Source organism: Nesoenas mayeri (assembly GCF_963082525.1).
Source record: "Nesoenas mayeri genome assembly, chromosome: 4".
Taxonomy (NCBI): domain Eukaryota; kingdom Metazoa; phylum Chordata; class Aves; order Columbiformes; family Columbidae; genus Nesoenas; species Nesoenas mayeri.
In genome coordinates this window covers 54647073-54673714 of record NC_137540.1, presented here as the reverse complement: position 1 = coordinate 54673714, position 26642 = coordinate 54647073, and the positions used below count along the sequence as shown (strand labels likewise).

The window sequence follows — 26642 nt, the reverse complement described above, 5'->3', positions numbered from 1 at the left end:
CATCATACAAAGTCTTTACAAAAGAGCACCGAATTCAGCAAAATTCTCAAGTAGTCTTTTTCTCCTTGAGGTAAGGAGAGCCGGAAGCAGGACTGCCAGCACAAAGAGCGAGCAGCTCTTCTCCTCTGTGCCAGTCAACACCACTTCCCCCTGAAGAGGGAGCCAGACTAACAAGGCTAATAATTCCTTTATCCCAAAACATTGCAAATCTACTACTTATGCCACATTTTCACTTTCACCACCTATTTTCTTTTGTTAAATGTAGGTATTTCCTGTAAGTAATTCTCTTATTTAAGAAATAATGAATAAACATGTTTAGGAGTCCCAGAGTGATACTATGTGTTATTATAATGTATACATTTAAAGATAGTAAATAAAACTGTGATATTAAAGGAGTATGTCGTATATGAAGAATAGCATTCTTACCCAACTACTCAACTGGCTATTCCATTAAAATTCCACTTAGGACTTTAGTATCTGATATAAAAATCTATTATTAAGAAGCAGCACACAATATAATCTCAAAAAATGAGGCTAAAATGTTTAAAATAAATCAACAATAAAATTTAACATAAAATACATTTTAATTTGATCAGGAAAGAGGGTAATACGGAAAAGACCAACTTTGATTGTTTGCCTGGTTTTTTTTTATGTGTGAAGAGTGGTTTTACACAGACACATCTAACTACACAAATGGTCATGCTTTGGAAGTGACATTTTCTGTAACATGTACTAATCAAAATTACATATTTTGTCAATCTTCATACATTCTGCTAAATGACCAGTCAATATCTTCAAGTACTCCATGACATGCACAAAGTAAGTATGTTTGGTGACAAGGAAAAATTAAGAACTTGGATGACACATCACTAACAACCATAAAATTCAAGGTATATTGCATGGTTCTGTTTTGCAACTACCTGTATTTCAGTATTTATTGTTATTTTATTTAAAGAACCTATAGAGACTTATTCCACTGTCCTAGTTTCAGCTGGGATAGAGTTAATTTTCTTCCTAGTAGCTGGTATAGTGCTGTGTTTTGGATTTAGTAAGAGAAAAATGTTGATAACATACTGATGTTTTAGCTGTTACTAAGCACTATTATACAGTGGGGCCTAACAGAGCAGTCAAGCGCTTTTCAGCTTCTCATAATGGCCTGTCAACGAGAAGGCACGGAGTGCACAAAAGGCTGGGAGGAGATACAGCTGGGACAGTTGACTTCAACTGACCAAAGGGATATTCCATGCCATATGATGTCATGGTCAGCATATAAAGCGTGGGAAGAAGAAGGGATGAGGGGGTGTTTGGAGTGATGTCGTTTTGTCTTCCCAAATAACCGTTGATGGAGCCTGGCTTTCCTGGAGATGGCTGAACACCTGCCTGCCCATGGGAAGTAGTGAATGAATCCCTTGTTTTGCTTGGGCTGCATGCACAGCTTTTGCTTTACTTATTAAATTGCCTTTATCACAAAGCACATGTTTCCTCACTTTTACCTTTCTGATTCTCTCCCTCATCCCACCAAGAGTGAGTGAGTGGCTGCGTGGTGCTCAGTTGCCAGTTAAACCATGACATCAACACATGACTATGTAGGAATGGCCCCAACATTTTAATATAGTGAAAAATGCATTAATGCATTAGATGCATGGTGCATGGTCGTGCATGCACAAAAAGTACATCACTGATATCCAGTCTCAAACATCCAATTATGCAAATAAATATTAAAATACATTTTAAAAAAACAGGTTATATTTAAAAACTCAGAATCAGATTCTACTATCATTGGTACAGTGTAGAGAGACTTTGAAACTAACTTGAAAAATTGTATCTCAATCCCATCTTTCATATTTGTTGAAAACAAGCCATTTAAAGAGTCAGAATTAAATTATTCCTTTTAGTAACCCTAATTATTCACAAAAGGAAGATAATTAAAAATTGCAAATCTAATTCCCTCTTGCTTTATATCTTAGTACAAAGTGAAGTTATGAAAAACATTTAAAAATACAACAGAAATTGAAAAGATAATAAACTTCTTTGAATTCATCAAATAAACCCAACTATTTTCTCATCAGCATGCTAGCTGTGAAAGGAGAATCTCAAAAGAAAATTTCCCAGTATTTTTATTAGAGTTTAAGATAGAATCTAAAGTCAGAATCAATACATTTCAAAAATTAAAATCAGAAGTTACTTGGATTGACTCAGTTTTAAGTGCAAATATAAATGCACAATTAAAAAAAAAGTTTTAACATATTCCTTTGCCATTAAAAAGATTTATTTCATATTCAGAATAGAATACCAGTCATTATCCATACAATCACAAGTGTTGTTTTGTTTCTTTGTTCGCTTGTTTTTGTTTTTAACCATACCAAATGAGAGCAGCATGATCCTTCCATGTCTGTATCAAAATGGAAAGTTTCGAATTTCTGCACATAGTTCTCAATATTGCAAAAACTTGTTCTAAACCTCACAGCCTTCCCACCATAGCAAATCTATCATACACTTGACACTTCAAAATATCTTAGAAAAGCCTGAAGGAAGAAAAATAATAATCTTCTAAATTGAAGATATTATATATTATTTAGAAGCCAGTATTCCATAATGTAAATCTAAAATAACTGTGTCCTAATTAGAATGATTTTTCAGATACAAACTTTACAAAACTTGCAAAACTTCCTAGAACTTTGCAACTACAAAGAACTATATGCACTCAATCCATTCAGGATTGATCTACCTATGGTTTAGAAGATTGTGTTTCAAATATCTCTGACTAATAGCCCCTGTTCTCAGAAATCAATACTTCCCACTCAAATTATACAACTCTTTACTGATAAAATTTCAAGGACCTATATACACACACTTGATAGTGAATCTATTCTCTCCTATTTTTCTAACAAATAAAACTTTAATGTTGGAAATTTTCAGATAAGGAGAAGAAAAAGGGTCTTGAAATAGAACTAAGCTATACTGAGTATCTCTTACACCACAATATAATGCACACCTTGCCCTTCTGAACGGCACTTGAAACAGTCCTGCAACAAGCATGAAAAGCTATGGAATACATTGTCAAGAGAGAACAAGTAAAGATCTGGTGGAAAGTGGAAAACTAACCATGAATGTACTGAAACTTATCAGTACAAATCAACTAAGATTTTTTTCTCCTTGAAAATAAAGTTGACTTCTAGACAAGAAAAAATATACCTCTATTCATGAAAAAATAGTTTAAAATGGACAAAATTAGAATAAGTATAATAATAATAATGAAAAAAAGGAGAATATACTATGTATGAAGAACATGGGAGAAGTTGCACTGACAGGGAAGAAAATAACAAGTTGCCAAGATGAAATGAGAGCAACAGAATTATTCCATTAGACTCACTATTGAATCAATATTATTTCAAATGCCATGGAAGTCTCTGAAAGAAAAAGGGAAATAGTGCTTATGGCATAAAGCTCTGAGGTAACAGAAAAAAATGGTCAGGAATATTGTGATTTAGTCTGTAAGATTCTAACATAAATTAGAGAAACAAAGGAAATTAATGGAATTTAATTATAAACATAATATGGAAGTCAGCACAAGCCCTGGTAAATCAGTAACTTTTATAAAGCAGTAGTAATTCAGATGTTCTGTGACAGTTTCCCCCAGAGGAACAGCTATAAAATACTTGCCATCCTTCTGTCCCCACACAAATTATCTAAATTTTAGAAAAGATACATACCATTGTAGAGTTTTATCATGTCTGCTGTTAGAAATCTCTTTATTATCAGATATGCAGTGCCAGGCTCTGGAAGCGAACTCCAGTGAAGAATTTGTTCTAGTACATTCTCTGTATAATGCAGAGGACGTTCTGAAAAATGCCAGAGGGAAAAAAAAATGAAATAAATTTTAAAAAATATTGGATGTCCTTAGAAATTACACACACTTATACATAACACTGTTTCATTTACATTGAACTACAGAAGAAAAACACTGCTTTCAAAATAAGACAATTAGGCACTTCATTGGCTTTCTGCAGCAACACCTTTTCTGGCATGGTCTGCACAGGTAATGAATATACTGGGTCTCACTGGTCTAGGCTCAATACAGAAGTGGATCATCATAGCTACCAACTCTCTGCAATCAAAAACCAAATAATTTGGAGCAGTTACAGTGAAGGGGAAAAAAAATGGGGGAGGGGAAACTAGTATAGATTATTTGTCTATTAATCATCAAAGCAGACTGAGACAGACTCTTGGTTTCATTACATTCCTCTAGCTAGAAGGGAGAAGTATGCTGTTTTACTATGTCTTCTCCCTGTTGCTGTGGTCCGGAATTTCCGGACTTGCACCTTTATATTCCAGCATCATACCAAGCGTACAGCAAGATTGAAATACAAAAGAGATGAAGGCATGATTGCACTGTATGTATGCACTTCAGCTGCTCAAACATACGTTTGTTGATAGGTATCATTCATCCTAAAAGAGAAACTATGAGACCCTTTCATAGGATTGAAAAACTGCAGTGATAAGAAAGTCCAGCCAGTACTCCATACAAACCCCAGTTCATATACCAAATGAAAGAAGGGAAGATCTTGCAAACAATCCCTAAATCTGCATGACCAGATCCAGCAGAAATCCAAATGTGACATGTACTGCAGCACAGCCTGAAGTATCACACCAGACAAAACTGATGTGGAAGGAGGGAGACTGCACAGTCCCCCTCTCTATTCAATCCTTTCTCCACACACACACCTGAAGGCTTTCACCTGCTCAGCAGTAAGAACCTGCTATATAGAGAGAGCTACTTCCCCCCACAAAACCCTCAAAACTGGCTTTGCAGGCTACAACTTCGAGCAGTGGACCCAAGTGTCATTTTATCTCCAAAGAGAAGTTTTTGAGTTCCCATTTGCATACCAACTTTTGCGGGTCAGGCCTTGAGAAGAGCTGGATACAGCTCTTGGAAAGTCACACCTGTGGTGACACTGTCACGGTTGGGTCAGGCAGTCTGGCCCTGTGTCTCTTGAGTACTGAAGGAAAAAGTATGCCACCATAATCTCATTTTTCATTTCTGCTAGGGTAGATGAATATGAAATGTCAACAGCTGCTTCGAGACTGCCCAGCATTATACTCTAGCAGAACATACTTTCCTGAACACCTGAACACCAGAGCTTTAGAAGGTGCCAGCCACAAATAAAACACTTAAGGGACAGAAAAATATGACCTCTTTTTTTGGATGCAAAAACAAAGCAGCAAAGCAAAGCAGCCTGACAAAAATACCATTCTGCAGACAGCAGCTCAATCCCTGCTTCATAAGACCAGTTCTTCTGGCCCTTTCATTTTAAATGTTCAAACTCAAAATCTTTTCAACTTTTGGGAAACTACATAGTCTGTTGCAATAAACTTAAAACAACTTGTTGCCTTTGTACAAGAGAGAAAAATCAATTTTAAGCGGAAGCACTTTACAATCAAAGGCAGGAAAAACTAGCAAATCATAACATCTTCCTAGAACACCAGCACTCCCAGAGTAAACACCTACTGTTTTATTTATAATTACATTTAAGACCATCTGTCATAATGGATTGCATGGTACATAAATCATCATGCTGAAATGCATTAGCTATTTTACTGGCAACACACCTCATTTACAAACTATCCATCAAGTAGAAATTACTAAAAAAAAGATATGCACCCTATTTTGTAAAAGCATATGATATTGAACATTTTGCATTAGGGTAGATAAAGTTATAAATTATTTCAGGTTTTCCATATGCAAATAATTTAGTTGATTTTTAATATTGCAATTTTGGTATTTTGAACAGGAAGCAGTCAACACATACATCCAATTACCCTTTTACTTAGGTCATCATATGCTGGTAAATATCCAAAGCCAGTCATTTTCACCTTAAACAACATTAACTATCAGGAGAAAATTACTTTTTAGGAAATATAAGATTCTAATTTTCTTGCCTTCTTAGGGCTCATTTTTAGGGAAGTATATCTTAAAAAGTAAAATAACTCTCATAAAACTTCAGGATGAAGTGTAACAAACTGAAAGTGACCATGCACTGGATAGGTACCAGACCATGGCAGGAACGGAAGCAGAAAATTCATTTCTGTCACAAAGACACTGTAATGTATCTTTGAAACAAATAAGCAAACTTTGTTTCTGTCATGACATGTCAGAATCTCAGCTTATTTGTAAACGCCTTAGGTTATGTAATGTTCAATGGTGTTTGTTAAATGACGCTAGTAAGATCAACTTGAAGTAGCAAAGACTCGTATAATTTTTTAGTGCTTTACTGTCAAATTTGGACCAAAGACTGCACAGGACTATTTTTCTCTGTTTTTTTTCTGTGTTTCAGCCTTTTGAAAAATCTTTGAGATTCAGCCATAGCACCACAGGAGTCTTCCTGAGTAAATGCCTCTTACTATATGTATATTTTTATTTTTCAACACTATTAATTCAGTTCACCTGTTTTGATGCACAGATTCTTCCAGAAAAGGGCCCATGAAGTACACATTTTATCAACGTAATCTCTACTGACAGGAGCCAGGTGCTGATTAGGACTTTATTTAGTTTGCTTCTTGCTTGTTTGTTTTGGTTTTAAGACACTGATACACCATTTCTACTTTGTGTTGTGAACTCTTGTTTCAATGGGATACACTCTAATCCCTTGTCAGTATTTATAGTGTTATACAGGGCCTGTAGTGCCTCACTCTAAGCTTAATTTTGCCAACCTTTCATAGTCATGAGCTCAGATGACATTTCTAGCCCACACTAAAATACTACTTGTTGCACTCAAATACCTCAAGAAGCTGCTGTGGGTTTTATCTTTTGTATTTATTTGCATGTTCTCTTAGTTATATCTAGTTTAGTCTTCTTTTGCCTGGAAGTGTTATATATCAAGCTTAAGAAGGTAAAATTCTGTCTTCAATTTTTTCCATTACTCATTCAAAAGACAGGATTTTTAAAGTACTTGTAGGAGTTATCAGGACTCTTCTAAAGATAATAGATACTAGCTTTCATTGCCAGTTGACACATGCATCTGTGAATCTGGAAACGTCCTCTGTGTTACAACTCTATACAGCATCACCATAAACCTGCAAGATGCAAAGAGGGAGCAGGATCATTCATTTTAAGTGAAAAGGGAAAATGGACTTCCATTCTCGTTATTGATACTGCCAAGGTCAAGACTCAGTGTACCAGGAATATTAGTAAATCTGAAGAGATTGTTGTAAGTGCATCTGAAAATCAAGTACAATAAAACTATTCAAACAATAACCAAACAATAACATTTAGTAATCTTAGTCTTCTCTCTTTTTTTTTTTTTCTTTTTTTTTTTTTAGTTTGAAAATAGGTCTCTTTGCTATAGAAATAAATTCACTCACCGTCTACTACTGTAACATAAAAATAGTAAGAGCAGCAACTTACTATGAAGTGCAAATAGATGTTGTTTTTTTACTAAAAGCATACTTTTGTCCCTCAAGGATTCTTCAAGAATCACATAGCATTAGCGAGTATTCATCAAAATACGTTTGGATTAAAAAAATCTCTATCACTTTGTGTTATTTTAAGTATCTCTAATGATAAAGTGCAAGTTCCAGCATGCACAGAGCACTCCCAATGTTAAAACCTCCTTATAGTTCATGAATATTGTGATCATGTGACATTTGCTCTTGTTGGCAGCAGAATCATATTTAAAACAAATGTTTCAAGATTCTGTTAGATACACCATAATGCCACTTGCCATAAACACATGATCACACACTTTATGCCTCCTTTTTCATCTACACAGATAAAATAATTGACTAAATAATAAAAAGTCATTTCCCCTAAATATTACATGTTTTTTTGCAATTCATTTTCTGAAAAACATTATTCCATATAAAATCAACTGCTGACATTCTAGTGAAAATAAGTTTCTTCTATAAGACTTATTGGTAAGACCTATTTTCCTATAGCTAATAACAAACAAACCATGAAGCAGAGTAACATAAAGAACATTTTTCCATCCCCAATTCATAAGCATTTTAAAACAATTCATCACATTATTTCTGACAAAGTATAGAAAGAAATCATGCAGATGCCCCAGTAACAAAATATAAGACAAGGCTTTGAAGGCTAATTATTTTGTTTGTATAAACTTTTTAGTAACTCTTTAGCTACGCTTTTGATTATGCTAAGTGTTGAAAAGTAAAAATAACAAAATTGAACATGCATAAATTTAAGTGTCACTAACCTAGTTCTCCATTTTCAAGTACTTCAAAAGCAGCCCAGATATCATCTTTGTTGGGAATAATGTTTTTGATTCCTAAAACATCATTAGTTAATTCTTCTGCTTCCATCAAAGGTGATATCTGTAATAGAAACTGAGTCCATTAATAATATATAACAATTACAGATTTCTGGCTTTTTTTTTTTTTTTTTTTTCCAAAATCCTCCTCCCTGCAGTTGACTAAAAAAAAAAAGCAGAGATATCAAGTTGGAAACCCATAATTTATTTGTCAGAATGCAGCATGCTTTTCTTATTCTGTTCCATTAAATTGAAGTTATAATTTTTAGCTGACTGATAATTTGGTAACTTGAAATTCCTTTTCTCTACCCTTGAAAATTAGGGGGGGAAAAAAAAAAAAAAAGCACCTTGGCATGTTTTATTTGGTGTAGGAAGGTAAATATTACCATTTTTTTATCTTAGCAATACATATTTCCATTTTTTCCTATTAAAAAAAGCATGTATTATGTGCATGTATGTGTGTATCTGTGTGTACCACATACCACATATATGTACAAACACAAGTGTTTGCGAGTCATATGCTGAACAGAACAAAAAGGAAACAGAAAAGTATAACATTTAAATAAACACACAAAACCCCTCAATTCCCCTATATTTTCTACTTTCTTCTTAAAAATATCTGTCCTTTATCATTACAAAACTGGAAGTTCTTTCCTCAGCATCCAAACAATAGAGGACTACCAGATGGATATGAGTGTGTTTAAAATACACTATCAGACAGAAGGCTGAAAAATCTCAATTATAGTAAACAATAAGCTTTGGTTTCTTAGCACTCAAGGAAAGCCGAGAGCCATCAGCTAAGAGAAAAATCAGGAAAGCCATTTAAATGGCCTTGTACTATTGAATAAAACCAGCATTCGCTATATACTTGTTACAGTTTTTGTGTTGCACCCATGGGACTGCGAGAATTTATACCGCTGTATACTGCAGTAAAACTGAAGGAACATATCACCCCTTTAAAACTGTATCATAACATTCTCCTTAAAAATACATAATAATCAGTCTTTACAAAATGTATCCAACATGGTAAATAAAAAATAAAAAGTGATAGATACAAATTCATACTTTCATTATATATATGTATATACATGTATATGTGTGAAAATAAATTCGGTATACTTCATGAGAAAGCACTTAGTAAAAACACTGTATCACTTTTATACACTAACCCTGATTATAATACTACAGTCTGGCTCCTTTCTTTCCACGTAAACTTCAATAAGCAAATCTCCAGCCTGCGAAACCTAAAACAAAACAATTAGGAAAAAAAAAATAAAATTAGACTGTATCCTTTTAAATAGAAGTACAATTATTATCTAGTAGATTTGCTAGAATCTACTGAACTCAATTTTGGTTTTTTTCCGGCCCACTTATCTACAAAAATAGTCCAAATGTTGACTCTAATGGGAAAACCTGCACTATATCATTATATTCACTTTTATTTGATTAGTTTAAAAAAAAAAAAAAAAAACACACCAAAAAACTAGAACAACAAAAAACATTCACAGATTCAGGAAGAAATCCAACAGAATCATACCAAACGAAATGAACACACTTTACAAATGTACATTCAAGAGCAGGAAAACTAGGAGAGACTTGAAATAAGTGGAAATTTTAAACTCACATTTTAGACTAATGTCTAAGACACAGGATACCTTTGTATCTTAAACTGCCAGAACCACAACCCTGATTTAGATATTAGCACAGCCAAAACACATGAACAGAATTTAAAATAATGAATAAAGACAAGAACCCCAAACTAAAATGATTTAGTAAAAAATTAGATGAAAAATTACAAATAACAGAATATTTCAGTGATATAGCCATAAGTACACATCCAGATAATCAAAATTCATTCCTACAAAGACTACAGTTATTATTAATCCCAATGAAAACTTGCCATTACATATTTACAAAAGGAATCAAAACAAATGCTCTTGATATCAACCTTTGTTAATTATAGCTCTTCAAATCTATTGTAGAGACATTTGAACTTTATGTACACTGCTAACGTGGAATAATTAGATGATAAAGCAAATATATTACTTAATATATAATAGCTTAATATACCCAATATGAACAAACATAATTTAAGAATGTCTACCAATACAAAACTCATGAAGAAATTGGAAAGTCATTAAATCCAACTTTTTTTGATCAAGGAGAAAAACCTGATTCATAATAATTTAGTATTTTCCATTGTTACTAGGTTTGCTCATCTATGGCAACAAAACTATCTTGGCAGATGAGAAATTACTGTACTTTTCTACAGTTAAATATGTCTCACATGTTGTCTGCTCCAATTCCCTTGTAGCTTAGCCATAATAATCTTCAAAAGATCGTAATTCATCCCAGTACTAAAAATATTTTCTAAAACTAAGTGCATGGTGATGATCAGAGCAAAAGTAGAAAAAATAAGGCAGAAAACAGGACCTTTCAGGAGGTGTGCTCTTTAAATAATAAGCCAATAAAAAGAATTAATAATCAAATTAACAATAATTATTTGTGTCTTGAGAACTGTATTCATAGTGATGCTACTTATTTATATATTACTATAAATGGAAGAGGTTAAGTAAAAAAAAATCTATATCGTATACAGAATAACATAGGGAGAAAATGACAGAAAAGGGCAAGCTTTAGGATACATTTTGACTAATGTACAAAAAGCTAAAATTGCACTTCTATAGAAAAATAAATGGCAGCACTCAATTTTATAGAACTAACATTCTAAAAAATTGTGACTTTAAAGTTAGTTTAGCCTCTGAGAATAGAAAACTAATGGAAACATTTGCGAGGAAAAACATTACAAAGTTACTTTGAAGAAAGCCGCTTAATTATAGTGGCACAGACTCAAAAAAAAGCTCATTTAGTTGTAAAATTTGCTTTTCAGATGATATTACAGAAAAAGGTTGGAAATAAGAATGAAGCTGACATTTGATTTCCACTGGGCTCATGTAAACAAGCGTATGGAGAGAAAATGTGATGTTAATTACGGAAGCAAATAGAAACAGCTGGCATAAGTATATGGTGGACAGAAAATGAAGAGCAGCTAATGAAGTGCCACCTGGAACGGAACTTCAGTGACATTTCAGACACAAGAAATTCTGGGTCTTCAGCAGAAATTTGGTTCAGTTGTTCTTCTCTGAACACTGCATCACCAGCCTGGAGATAACACTACTGTAACACGTTATATACCCATACATATTAAGTATCCGCATCAATGATTTTCCCAAAATATGCACACATTTTGATGCAATGTCAGACTATGAGATGTTAAATGGAAAGAATTCTTACACACAATTCTTAACTAGAGATGCTTAAGGCCTAAGTTGTCAGTCACCCATGATGTAATATCACTCAGTCTGCACCATGTCATCAGTTTTAACAGGAACTGAAAGCCTATCCAAAAAAGTTCCCAAAGAGCTACCTCTCCTGCACAAGCCTGAAGTCCAGTCTCCATGCTACATGGTCTTACAAACTCCTTACAGGCTGAATGGTGGTAGCTACTCACAGAGGGAGCAGAGCAGCTGAAAAAGAATGTTTCAGCCCATCCCTTTCTTTCACTGAAATAATGAAAGATCTCAAGTTAAAGCTACAGGATTCCAACTTATCACTGCTTCTCTTCTGAAATGCCTATCCTGTTTCAGGTCTGTGCTGGCAAATACAGCTCATGACAATTGGCTAGGGTCTGGCTATTCCTTATATAGTGTTAATAAAAGCATCCACTGCTAATTTGGACCTAACAAGAAGCAGTTTAAAAGAAGTTTACATGACCAAGACTGGTAAAATATAAAGTGTAGGAATCCATGTAATCTAGCCTCTGAAATGATGAGTAATATGCACTTTACACTGATGATAGAATTTTTAAATGAAAAATATAACGAGGAGGAACATCAACGTTTTTCAAAAGTACTTAGTCCAGATTGGTGTCTCATGTATTCTCCCAAGAAAACCTACTGAAAACGCCACGCATAGTTAGGGAAATACTGAATTCTTCTAGAGAAAAAGTTACATATAAAATCTCAAAACATTCTTGTAACCCCCTAGACAAAGTTTCTTTAATCAGTGGGCTTACTGATCAAAGTAAATACTTTGAAATAATGGTAAATGTATCACCTTTCATCAGAATTATTGCCTTCTGCATTGAAGTGGTCCCAGGCATTAAATGTTCATCCATTTCACATGTTATGTGCACATGGAGTTTCAAAAAACTATTTTTAAATTGAAACACTAATTACATTAATTATGTCTACTACAGAAAAAATGGCAACTGGCAAAAAAATCTTCCACAGCTTAATTCAGAGGGAGAAAATGTTCACAGTTACAATCAAATTGCCACAAATGACAGTCAGGCTCTTGAGGACTCCATTCCTCAGCTGTTATATTCCAAGGGTAAGCAGCTGACCTAAAAGAGAGATTGCAATCCCTGTCCTTAAAAACAGTTCAAACTTCAACTTATTAACCATTAAAAGGCAGATGTTTTCTTCCAATGTTAATCACTTGTTTAGAAAGCAAAAAAGAAAAATGCCATTATCTTGGGGACAAGTGCTCCCAAACAACTAAGGTCTCCCGAGTTCATGTTTGCTATCTTGACTTTGCTATCTGGTGGCTCTTTTTCCAGCAAGTGTTATACAGGGTAGAGATAGAAATTATTTGATAAGATACAAAAACGTTTTCTACCTTAAGCTCAGCATTTCATTATGTCTTCAGATACAATATTGACAAAGATTAGTTAAGAAAATCTAGCAGCTCAGTTACTATTTTCCTTATAACAGGCTGTGAAAGAGAATACTGGATATAAAGAATTCATGTTTTCAAGTAGGAATCTGCAGATACATAATTTCAAAATGCCCCAGTGATCAAGTTTGTTCAGAATTCTGCATTACTTATTTTCTTTATAGGGAGAAGAATACCAACCACAGTCAAGACTGTTGCCCTGTTTGGGAAACAGGGAAGTCAATCATTCTGTATGTTATTTTTCATTTTATGCCATTAAAGTCTATATGAAAGAATAAAGCCATAAGCCAATGTACATAATTTACAGTGCAAATCCAGTTTGCACACACAATACAAATAATATAGCATAAAATATTTCTTTAGGTCTTAATAGCAAAATATTTCTAGAAGAGAGTGAAAAAGGTGTTACTTCACTACAAAATTTTGTTATTAATAATCAAATCTTCTGTCTCAATTTCAAATTGAGATTTTCTAGCATACAGATATTTCTGATATCTTTTTCCTTTGTTTACAGTTCATATGGAAATCCAGTGTATTTGTTCACATAAAGTCTTGAGCAATGCAAAAAGATTTTTCTGTGTTTAACTTCACAATAGCAATCCTAGGAACCACCACATACATGGGGATCCAATGAATTAACCTTTTCTACTAAAATATTCTTGGTTCCTAAAGTATCTTTTCTTACATAGGACTGGTGCTACTTTGGTAAAACCAGCAAATTCTATCTATCTAACCATTAAACTCATCCCGGATATATACTGTTTATGAGTCCACTGTCAAACCCAATGATTTGAATTCACACTTCTAAGACAGTGCCATAACAGACAGGCTCTAAGTTATTCCAGGTGATGGTAAAGTTGTGGAAGGACTGTATAGGGGTGGAATCAGGTACAAGGGAAATAATACACTCCACTGCAGCTAATAGCTGTACTACACTGTAACCACAGATATTCAAGAGAAGGAAAAATGCATTCAGGTCAGCCCTTAACTTTGCTCAAGGAGGCATTTCGCTTCCTCATTCCTCATCTGCATATTAAAATGGAAGAAAATGTTCTTTAGAAAGTACCTTATCTTAGGATGATGGTTTGGCTCTGTGAATCAGTATCTGATATACATGTTCAAGCATGCAAGAAAGGGAGAATCTAAGAGGGTTCTTCCTTCAGCATCCCAGCTACTGGCTAGGTCAGAAGGCATTCTATGCAGCATGCTGATTGTTAAGACTCCAAATCTTCCTTCCCTACCCATTTCACAAGTAACTTCAGTGCTTGACCTAGTACATCTGGGATCCAGGAGCCTTGCACTACGGAATTAAAATGGAAATACTGCTTCTTACTTGACACAATGTCTGTATTCATATAATCAGAAACCTAACACCATGGGTCTGGAAGAAACTAGAGCACACTCCAGTCAGGTCTCTTCCCCGAGCAACTAGGGTCTCAGGATCACAGAGTGAGTCCAAGAGTGCTTCTGTACCTCAGGTAAGGTTAGCCCTTGTCCATCTAAGACCTTTGGACTTTCACAGTTCTTTGTGGTACACAAACACAAGGCCACTTGCCACAAAATCAGCAATGGTGATATGGAAATCACAGTTGTGGCGTATTAACTTACTCTAGAAATTATATGAGAAAGCACTTGATGAATACAGCAAAAAATTACAGATAAACCCAGGTGGTAACATGATTCAGTGAAATTTAATGTAAGAGACGTCATATCTAGGGAACTCAGACATCGTTCTATAGTCCAGCTGAGGCACTCTCATAAACCATATCTACTAAGTATTTAGCACTTATTTACCACATTCTGTGGAGAACTTTTTTCCCCATGGGATAAAAAATACATTTTCAAATTTATATGTTCAGATATAATTCCTATTGCATCTCTATTTAGCCCTTTCTCTCCTTTTAAACTAAAATAGGAAGTGCAATTTTGTTCAATTTTCTAAGTTCTGTTTGTACAATTGTACTAAAGTAACTAAAAGCAGCCATTTCTAGCAACATGTTAAGAATGAACAAGAACAAATTTGACAGTTGCATAACATCTAATAAAATCAGAAGTTCTTTCACTGCTACCTTCCAAATTTAAGTACTATAAATCACTGCAAATCATCCCTTTCTACTCATGAGGCCTGGATGGATGAGCAAAGAGCTTCTGACTGAACTCAGACACACAAATGAAGCATGGAAGAGATGGAAGCAGAGGCAGGTAACCCCAAAAAAGCACAGAGCTACTCTCCTATTATACAGGAATGAGGTTAGAAAAACCAAGGCTGACCCTGAGTTGAAGTTTGTAAGGGATGTGAAGGGCAACAGGAAAGGATTCTACCAAAGGAGACAAGGGAAAACATGGGTTCACTGCTGAGCAGGGCAGGGGACCAGGTGACACACCACACAGAGGAGGCCAAGGTACTCAATACCTTCTTTGTCTCAGTGTTTACTGGTAAGGCTGACCTTCAGAAATCCCAGGCCCATGAAACCAGAGGAAAGGTCTGAAGTAAGGAAAATTACCCTTAGTAAAGGAGGACCAGGTCAAGGAGAACTTAAAGAAACTACACATAGTAAGTCTGACCAAGCTGCCATTAGGGTTCTGGTTAGGGTTAGGGTTCCAGTTAGGGATCCAAGAGCAACAAAGTCTACAGCTCCAGGGACACTGGGGCTGCAAAAGCCATGCCAAGTGGAGCATGGCACTGCACCTATAGTGCTCCCTGCAAACCTTTCCCATCTGAGCCCTTGATCGTGCTGGAGACCTCAGTCCAAAGACCAAGCTGCCATTACGGTTTGGTTTAAGGTTCCAAAAGCCAGCAAGCCTACAGCTTCAGGGACCCATGAGGGCTAAGGAATTTCACCAATGTTACTGTAATATCAATCTCAATTATCTTTGAAGAGTCATTACGACTGGGAAAGGTTCCCAAAGACTGGAAAAGCACAAGTATCGATGCCATCTTTAAGTAGGGCAAGAAGATTTGGAGAGCTACACACTGCTCAACGTCACCTAAGTCCCTGAGAAGGTGATGGAGAAAATCCTCCTGGAAAGTGTTTCCAAATACATGAATAAGAACAAGGTGACTGGAATTAGTCAGCATGGACTTACAAAGATGAAATCATGCTTAACCAAACTGAGACCCCTGTACAATGAGGATACTGGTAGATGAAAGGATAGCAGTGGATGTTTCTCACCTCAGTTTAGTAAAGTCTTTGGCAGTATCTCCCATAACATCATCATCAACAAGCTGATGAAGTTAGATAAGTAGACAGTAATGTGGATTGAAAACTGGCTAAACAGCCAGGAGAGCGTTAATCTTCATCAATGACCTGGATAATGGGCCAGAGCACATTCTCAAGAAGTTTGCAAATGGTAGTAAAATGGGAAGGGCAGCTGATACATCCGGAATGACCTCAATGGGCTGAAAAACTGGACAGAGAGGAGCCTCATGAAGTTAAAAAAGGGGAAATCCAAGTCTTGCACCTTGGGAGCAGTAATTCCAGGTATTGGTACACACTTCTGGACAGCAGCTTTGCTGAGAAGGACCTTGATGTTCTAGTATACAACAAGCTGATCATGAGCCAACAATGTGCCTTCACAAAAAAAGAATGCCAATGCCTCCTCTGTTACAGTAGGCAAAGCACTGCCAAGCAGGTTGAGCTAGGTGATTTTTCCCTTCTATTCAGCACTGGTCAGGCCACACCTGGAGTACTGTGTCCAGGGCTGGGCTCCTCAGTACAAGAAAGATATGGAACTACTGGAGAGAGTCCAGTGAAGAATCACCAAGATGAAGAAGGGACTGTAGCATCTTTCATACAAGAAAAGGCTGCAAGAGTTGACACTGTTCAGCCTATAGAAGAGAAGGCTTGGGGGAAATCTTACCAACATGTACAAATATCTGACGGGTGGGAATGAAGAAAACTGAAATACTCTTCTCAGTGACATTCAGTGACAGAAGAAGAGGCATTGTTCACAAATTAAAACACACAAAATTCAATCTGAACATGAAAAAAACCAATAATACTCTGAGGGTGGGCCAACACTGGAAAAGGTTGACCAGAGAGGATCCATCCTTGGAGATATTCAAAATCTGACAGAACACAGTTCTAGACAACCTGCTTTAAGAGGCCATGCTTGAGCAGCTGTGTAATAAGATTAGATGACCTCAACAGGTTCCTTCTAACCTAGACAAATGGAATAAAGTTGCATCAGATTAGACATAAGAAAAAGGTGGAACAGGTGCCCCAGGGATCTGGTCACAGCACCAGGCCTGTCGGAGTTCAGGAGCACCTGGAAGACAGTCTTAGCCATGTGGTTTAGTTTTAGGTAGTCCTGCAAGGAAAACGAAGTTGCGACTGGATAAGGCTTACGAGTCCCTTCCAACTGGAGATGCTCTGATTCCGTGATAATTGTGTCATGAGGTAGTAGATTTTATTTCATTTTTTAATGTTTAAATGATATTTCTATTTTTTGTAAACAATTTAAAGCTCAGCCATGTGTGTTATGAGAATCAAGCCAGAGTCTATTAACACAGTAGGTGTAACCATTGATTAAGGAAGCTCATTATTAATGCTAGAGACTTTGCTGAGAGCAAAATAAGAACAGTTAAAATCATGGTTCAATCTTTTTATAACTCCGCCTCCCAATAACCTGGAGAGCCCCAGGGAAACCAGTCCAAACATGCCCAATTATTCATAAAGGTTCAAATTTGATTATAAAGTTTAAAATTTGGAAGACCAGCTTTTCAGGTGCTGGAAGCTTTTTAATAAAAAAATTACCAATTTTAGAAAGCCTTTCCTGCTATTAAAAAAAAAAAAAAAACACAACCTTTTTCTTCAACAGGCACCCATCTGAATACAATAAGTCTCATAAAGGTGATTTCACAGTGGTAACTGGGGTGGGAAAAATACAGAACAAACCCACTTTACATTTGTCACAGCTTCAGTTTTAGACAAACCCACCTAGCCAGTAGTTGCTACTATATTATTCAATCCACCAACAGCCTGTCAGTTTCCTTTCTACCTTTTTCTCACTGTCTAATCAAACTTCCTCCACTATCTCTTTCTCTGTTCATGGAAGTCCTCTAATATCTCTTCACATTTTCCAGAAGGTATTCCAAACATTTAAGCATTACAGCCTCCCAGAGTTGCTTGGAAAATGTTAATAGTGTAATAAACTGTAACAAGTAATTTTTTGGTTCTAAAACCACAGAAAATAATGTATTTAAAAGTCTAAGCATTTTCACTATCTTAGGCTTCAAAATCATATTCTCTAATCTCAAAGTCCTTTTCAGGGACACCAGAATTAATAAATTCCAAAGATACTTCGACCCCTGCCTTGCAGAATGCTCTGAAGGCTATCAAATTTGGGTTGTTTTGTTTTTCCATTACCAAGGCAGATATTGCTATTCTGCAAGACAGACACTAGAAATTAAATTTTAAATGTTTCCCAGTGACTTGGGTCACTCCCCACCAGGCACCAAAAGGATGAAATAGGCATTCTACCTTCTGTATGCACATTCACAGGTGGTCATTATGGTCAGAAAACTTCGCGCCACTCTGACCCAGACAATAAGGGAATATGAGATAAAAATAAGATTCCATATAGCAAATCACAGAACATGCAATTTCAACATGTGCCAAGACCCTGTCTTCTTAATGACGGCTCACAAGGTATCACAAAATTGTTGCGTGAAGGGGGAAGGCAGCCAAGAGAAAAAGCATTATAGATTTTTTTTTTTTTTTTTCTGCTGGCTTTCTGTTAGTTTCTAAAGCCCTAAAGCTCCAAAATCACTGAAAGCTTCTCCTCCACTACTTCACATTTCTGAAAAAGCTTTTAAGCTCCCTACATTTCCTTTTGCCTCACTTCATTCAACCACCTTGGTAGTGTCATGAAACTTAGCAATTTTTGCTTTAATTCAGACTGTACACAAATACCATTCAGACAGTGAAACATGCTGTCACTTTGTTGCTTCTTGCCACTCTGAAGTTATTCAAAAGCTGTTACAGATAAGACTGGGACTCAAGGTCATAATGAGTGGCATAAGATCTCCCACCTTCTTATCCTGAATTTTGGTTTGACCATTAATACATGTCTGAAGCTTCCCTGAATAATATTTGTGCTTTGGGATTCTAGAATTGGTCACAAAACAGAATGCGGCTAAGGATTCAGATGCTTTAAACTCAAAGGGATCATGAAACTTTATTGAAGGGAGACCAAGTATACTCAAAGCTCATGAAATAATAAAAGTATTAATATACACTTGAAGATATTTATTATGCATGTTTAAAATTGAAAAAAAGACAGGTAATCACTTTCACACTTTCAAATGTTGACCATTTCCTTCTAGTACAATTTATGAAGCACAATAAAAGCATGTAACAACCTGTAAGTTATCCAGGTGCTTGGGCCAGAACATAATTCCACAGTATGCTCTACCGAGAACTGTTTTGCTTTAGCAGTTTATGCCTCCTCTCCTCCTCATTTTATTTCCCTTAGCTCTGTAGTTAACAACACTGGTCACTATACAAACTTAGAAACTTACCTATAGAAATCTAGGTACCAAAAAAAAAAAAAAATCCCAAACCAACAAACTCTAAACAGCGAAAGTGTCTGTTAAACTTGTTTTCATACCAGTTGTTATTTGCCACTTACCTGAGTGTCTTTCCACCTGGTAATAAAGCTGTTCTCTATATCCATTTGGTTGACCTGGTCTTCATTTATCTGTTTAAAAAGGATAACTTTTGATAAATTAATAAGTATACAGGAGCTAGTGTAAAAATTACAACATAAACTAGAAAACATTAATTTGATATAATGATTGCAGATAAATACAAATATAAATATAAAGGAATGCTTACATCTAACAATAGTAAATAATTAATAATAATATAACAATAATAAATATTTTTACAATTAACAATACTGTTAATCACATTCTTATAGAAGCAGCTATGCAAAATATTCTATCAGAAATAGCACTTCATTGATGGGACTCACTACTATAAACTTTACCAAATATGTATTAGAAGAGAGAGGACTCCAAGGAAAACTGCCAAACAATGTTACAGTGGTGCAGCAAATTCTAAACCAAAATTGCTAATACGAATTGCTGCTAGTAGTATCTTTTTTATCCAGTTGGATTTAAGGTTCTTTCTAGGTCTAAGAAACTGAACACCTTCTCTAGTCTTTATTGTAACCACAGCTCTGAGACTAGGAAAACAGAATTCTTCCATGTTTCAGTTCTGATCAAACCCATTCAATTTGAATAGAAGTATTATTTCTTATACTTATAATCTTAACATTTTCTTAAAATGGATATGCTGGTGTAAGCAAGAAGAATGTGCACCATTTCGGAAAACAGCAGCTCACAGCAATCCTATGAATACAGTTTTTCCTACACAGGTTAAGCTAGATGGGAAATAAAATTTAAAGCAAACAATGCCCACTGAAAGCTCTACAAATTCCTGGACAGCATAACTAATAGGAATATCATCTTTAAGAAGATTTTTATATTTTAGCACATCTAACAGGTGAACAATTAGGACACTTTAATACAAAGATACCTACATCAAAAAGTTGCACATAATTTTTAATTAGATCTTCAATTACACTGACTTCTTCACTAGTTTGGCCTTTAGTTTGAAATAAGCATGAGGAAAACACCATGGCTAGATTGTGAGGGTTCATATGATTTATTTCAGAACACTTCTGCACCCTGTTGAATGGAAAAAAAAAAAAAAAAAAAGTATTTAGAAGGTTTCATTGTTCCTTTAATTGTCTGAGGTTCCTCTACAGAATACAGAGTGCATTTCAAAAATAATAACTTCATTACGTGTAATTAAAAAAATCTAATTTTTTTTTATATTTATTTCTTTGTATTCTTTAACTCACATCTCATTACAGAAATGAAAGCTTATCTCAAGTAATACAAAAATTATTTAGAATAGAATAAAAACAGAATAGTTCAGGTTGAAGGGTCCTACAACAGTCCAACTGCCTGACCACTTCATGGCTGATCAAAAGTTAAAGAATTATCTTAAGGGCATTGTCCAAATGCCTCTTAAACATTGATAGGCTTGGGGAAATCAAACGCCTCTCTAGGAAACCTGTTTCAGCATATCTCCACCCTCTCTGTAAAAAATATGCTGCCTATTATCAAGTCTGAACCTCCTCAGAAGCAGCTTTGAACCATTCCCCCACATATTGTCCCTGGATTCCAGGGAGAAGAGCTCAGCACCTCCCTCTACACATCCCGTCCTCAGGAAGCTGTGGAGAGCAATGAGGTCACCTCTCAGCCTCCTTTTCTCCAAACCAGACAAATCCAGAGTCCTCAGCTTTTCCTCACACAATATTGCTTCCTGCCTTTGCACCAGCTTTTTTGCCCTCCTCTGGAACCATTCATGGACCTCAACATCCTCCTTAGATTGTGGCGCCCAGAACTGTACAAAGTACTCAAGGCCACATCAATGCTAAATAAAGCTTTGCTATATTATGTTACATAAGTGTATCCTACAAACTTATGATCTAAGATTAAACAAAATGAGGAAAGAAATTAGATCCTACTTAGTTTCTTTCTTTACGGTAAAATTTTCATATCAGTTCTGTTGTTTGCATGATGTGCCCACTTTTAGAAACGAATATTTTAAAATACCACAGAATTTTGGCTGTTATACACATGAATTCAAACTACTTTCAGAACTGATATAACAGCATTTCAGTACAACTGAACTGGATATTATTAGAAATATTGTTAAACAAAATACTTAATATAATCTTTATCCGAATAACGGTACCAATCAATTTAATAATCATATAAATAGTTTTTAAAGGACATCTGCAATGTAACAAATTCTGAATGCAATGTCCTATAAAGACATTCTCCACTGACTACAATTCACCAAGAATACAATTTGACTTCTACAACAGATAACATAATATAGGGTGTTTCAAAAAGATGGACCCAATTTGAAATCACTGTATCTTTGAAGTTAGGTCCATCTTTTTGAAACATCCTGTATAATACAGACCACTACAATTAACATTTAACTGTGAAACATCAGAATAATACAAGTAACAAAAATGTTTATGCATTTGCTGCTGTTTACTTGACCTAGAATATGAAATGAGCTTTGTTGCTTAAACAAGTGTATATTTTAGATACTCTATTGCTATCTCAGTTGCAAAATGAAGCATTGGTGAAAAACAGAAAGGGCAGTTAATTCTCCAATTTATTCGGTGAATACCGATTTTGGAAAAGGACATTTTCCCTGAAAAAATATTTTAATTTCAAGAACCATTTGCAACAATCCTCTGGAACACTAGCGGACTGGGAAAAATGAGTTTGTATAAAGAAGCTACATCAAAAATTACCCTGCTTGGACACATACACTGGCAACCCTCTCTCGCTGTAAGGCTGTTCCATCCCATTGATATTTATAGATATCTACTGCTAAAAAATACAATAGAAGAAAAAACACATTATAAATTAAAGGGAATCAAATACAATTAATCATCACAACTAGGTAAGCTTTTGATGCTTACTAGTTAATGAAACAAGCCCCATTTCACATGTGGTAGAGCTATACTGAGAATACATTACAAGAATTTCTCCAATACAGTGCATCATTTGCACTGACCTGTAAAGATGTTCAATTAAAGCAGCCAAAGTTGCCCTATTTACTGGTGGAAGTGTTCGAATAAAAGCCCCATACTTCCTCACACGTTCCTTTTCACTCTGTGTATCTGTCGGAAAATAATAATCATTGAGCATTAATAACAACGCACACAAAAAACAACAGCAGTTCTCATTAACTCTCAGCATCATTTAGTCATTTAAAATTACAATTTAGCCAATCAGAGTCTTCTTCATAATAGTATAATAGATTGTCAGTATTGCTATTAACAAAGTCCATTTTGTACACTGGTTCAGGGAAATGACATCAGCAATAAAGAGAGACAGTTCTACATTTAAGCACCATTTGCTACAGTTTAAGACTAAATCCCAGGAGAGCAATTGCTTTTCCTCTCAAAGGTACTTAATCTGTAGTTCGTGTGTGTACATGTATGAGTGCACCTGCCTATGCACGAGTGCAAATGTATGTCTAAGAGTTCCCACAGATGAGACAGGAAAAGACCTTTTAAATCTTTGTTATTTTTATTGAAAAGGGTCTCAAGGCCCAAAGTGGTTTAAAGATCCAAATATATAAGACTGATGAGAGTAGAGCAAAGTGGGAAGGGTGTTGAACAAACTGGGCAAAGTTACACAGCTGAACAGTGGCAGAGCCAATGATGGGAATTCCAGTATTTGAGAGACAGTCCCAGCTCTCTGCCTTCAAGTTAAGTCTGCATGCCTCTGCTGCACAGATACTACAGACCATAATAATCCTGCTCAGGGCATAAGCAAAGCTAATGTAGATTTTATGTATTTATTTATCTTTTTGTTCTCAGTCCTTTGCTTCACTCAAGTTTCTGAAAAGAAAAAGCACAGCAGAACTTTCACCTCTTCCAGCTGATTGCTAGCACTCTCCACTAAGTACTGCACTATGTTTTATTTCTTCAGTAATTGGAAGAGAAATCACTGTAAGAACATGATGCACTTTCAAAAAAGAGCTAACTTGAATTTAAACTGCTACAGGTACAACTATTTCTGATTTCTAATAAGACAAGAGCAATTTTGTAGTAAGAGAATAAATTCTTGTTGCTATCTCCTGTAGTTTGTTCAAATCAAGGTTAGAGGTCAAAAATGTGTAATATTCATACTTGAATTTCCCAGACTTCTAGTGGTTCATATTAAAGCAATCTCTATATGTTTGAACTTAAGCAAATCAGAGCAATATGGTTTTACTATCTTTTTTTCAAGACAAAACTTGCCACACAGCAAAGAGGCCTAGATAATTTCAATGTATTAAAGCCGAAATTAATGTTCTTTCTTAGCTTTTCCTATGCATCTCTTATTGCTACGCATCATCTCCAATTTTATAGCACATTTTGGGAGGGAAAGAGTTTGTTTCCTGCAGTCTGTATATTCTGCAATATAGAAACAAATAAAAATAAAGCTGTTTCATAAGAGCATCATCATTTATGTAATAATTAACTAATTAAGATTTTATTAATATCATCATTCAGTTTTCAACCATACAGAGACACACATCCTCATATTTGAAATACCTTACAAGTTACAGTTTGGGCTGAAGTTAGTTAAATTTTCTTTCAGATTAAATTAATATTTCTAAGGAAAAAATGAATTATTTGCTACACTGCTCATATAGAATTTTCTTAGCATAAGTCCTTAGCATAAGTAACTAAGTTTGCTGTGAACTTTCAGACTTTCTGCCTGTTAAGCAAAAAGTGCCCCAGAGACTATTCAAGCTAGAAAATGAAGGAGCTTTGGATTGTCAAAACGAACTACATCCCTAGAGATAAGTAAAGGAATGGAACAGTGTGTCCATAAGAAGTCCAGACACAGAAGATTGTTTTGGTTATTGCCAAGGGCTTATTTATCTTCCCAGTTGCAGGTGCAAAATAGCAACGGAAAGTCAGGACTTTGACTGACATCTAGTCTGGTCAGTAAAAGACAAATAACTATCAGCAGAGATCAGAAATTACCTGCCTGATGAAAATGAAGAGATCTAATGAAAAATGGGGAGACCCCAGACTCTAATTTTACAGTTGACCAAAACGGACACACAAGGGGTGTGTCACCCAGCTCAAGTTGCTCTACACTGTACCTTATAAATAAATAATTTAAGAATTTCTGGAATCTGTGGCTGAACCTCTGCTTCAGGAAACCTAGGGAAAACAAACTTCCTTAACAATAACTTTGTGTGAATGTTCATAAAAGATATTTGAAGAATTTAAGCAGCAAGCCTGTCATTTAACTGTCATGCAGATAATAGCATCAGCATTTGAGAAACCTGATCTAGTTGAGGATGTCCCTGCTCACTGCAGGGAGGTTGGACTAGATGATCTTTAAAGTTCCCTTCCAACCCCAACTATTCTATGATTTTGCCCCTTCTGCATATGGTCAAAAGACAGAGTACAGGCTTTTTCCCTATCCTACCATTCATCTATTTCTTGAATTCTACCATAAATGTCTCCACAAAATATTAATTATCACTTCTTACCTTTGCTGATCCAACTACAACAGAGTACAATCCTGGGCTACTGTTTACAGAAATATTGTCAAGGAAACATTGCTACTTATTATTATTCTCATTCACTTAAAGGCAATAAAATGACCTCTGATTAACATAATTCTATTGCAGCTCAGCTCTAGATGTTTGTTTTCCTCACTATAATTGTTTTGCCGGTTATCAAATAACCTAGGTCAAAGGGCAAGTAATTAACAACTACTTCAAATTTGATACTGAAAATGTACCTATAACCTTTCTTGTATTGATTGTTATTGAATACATTACCTAAAACAGAGATCCAAAATGGATAAAGTTCTTTAGTGAGAAGTGCATCATCTATTTGAGAAAGGAAAATTTTCAATACATCAGTCACATCTTCAAGCTGATGTTTTCCTGCTCTTAGTTTAACACTTCTTGCATCTTTTTTGAAGCTTTCCAGCAGTTCAGCCACATTAGAAGAATCACCATTCTTAAGGTAGATCTGCTTGCTACCTAAACCTAAGTTACAGAAATACAAGAGAGAAAAATAAATAAATGTAAAATCAAGAATTCTTTTAAATATTCCAAACATTATTATATGAAAAGCATATCTGGCTGTCAAACACATTTTGTTTACTACTAAAATCTCTCCTGCCTTTTGCACATACTCACTTTTTTAGTAAAAACACTGCCCAGTCTGCCTACACCCAACTATAGTCATTAGCACTTAAAAGAACAAATTCTGTCTGCAATTGTTAACCTAAAGATATGTAAATCCTCTCAGTCTTAGGTCAGTTTGCTCTAGCAAAGACAAGAGTGACTTGCAAAACACCTAATCAGAAACTACAGACACTACTGACCTTGTAGCTTTAGACATTTTGAAGCCCACAGAAGTAGTTGAGTCTTGTTTTAACACATCTCAAGACTGTTGGATAAAATGTCCTTTACCTGAACATTGCTCATTATATGCTAAAATGATTACATAACCACTATGCAAATGTGTAACCAATTGGCTCTTTAGGACTGCCCCGAGTAGTGATAAGATTTTGTATATAATGGCTGTTACTTTTCTTTCTGGTCTGCTGGCTTTATTCCAGCATCCAGACTTATGCAAGTCTGTCATAAACAATATCTTCATCTCTGTGTACTACAATTTGTCTTATCTGCCCTCTGTTTCATAGAACTCTGTTTTGGGGACAACACAACCAGACCTCTTTGCAAAAATACACATCATAATATTAAGCAAGCCTGCAACTTCAGTTTCAGGAATACTTTACAGGCAATTCAAATTCCAAAATCTCTTCAGGACTTCCTAAAACAATAGTTCCAAAAGGCACAATAAAAGAAACAAGTTTTGATGACTGGTATTGTATTACACATAAAATACAGCCATTTTCATGAGCAAAACTATCACTATTTTATTACCGTACTGACCAACCCAACTTGAGACTCAGTAAAGGATGATGGTATTCATCCAACCTGAAACATTTCAGTCTTAAAAGCCTCTAGATTAGTAAAAATAATTCCTTTTAATCTGATTTTTTCT

The 26642-nt window shown here is 35.3% G+C and overlaps 1 protein-coding gene across 1 annotated transcript in view; it reads right to left on the bottom strand.

Annotated features, from left to right (window-relative positions):
- ARAP2 (ArfGAP with RhoGAP domain, ankyrin repeat and PH domain 2) overlaps positions 1 to 26642 on the bottom strand; it is a gene marked incomplete at both ends in the record, with an annotated part of 128685 nt that overhangs the window by 22423 nt on the left and 79620 nt on the right. Inside the window, 7 exons of the mRNA XM_080344077.1 lie at positions 3714 to 3842; positions 8214 to 8331; positions 9437 to 9511; positions 19638 to 19706; positions 20553 to 20700; positions 22622 to 22727; positions 25403 to 25615. Coding sequence (XP_080200203.1) covers positions 3714 to 3842; positions 8214 to 8331; positions 9437 to 9511; positions 19638 to 19706; positions 20553 to 20700; positions 22622 to 22727; positions 25403 to 25615 — 858 coding nt within the window. The remainder of the gene's footprint in view (positions 1 to 3713; positions 3843 to 8213; positions 8332 to 9436; positions 9512 to 19637; positions 19707 to 20552; positions 20701 to 22621; positions 22728 to 25402; positions 25616 to 26642) is intronic.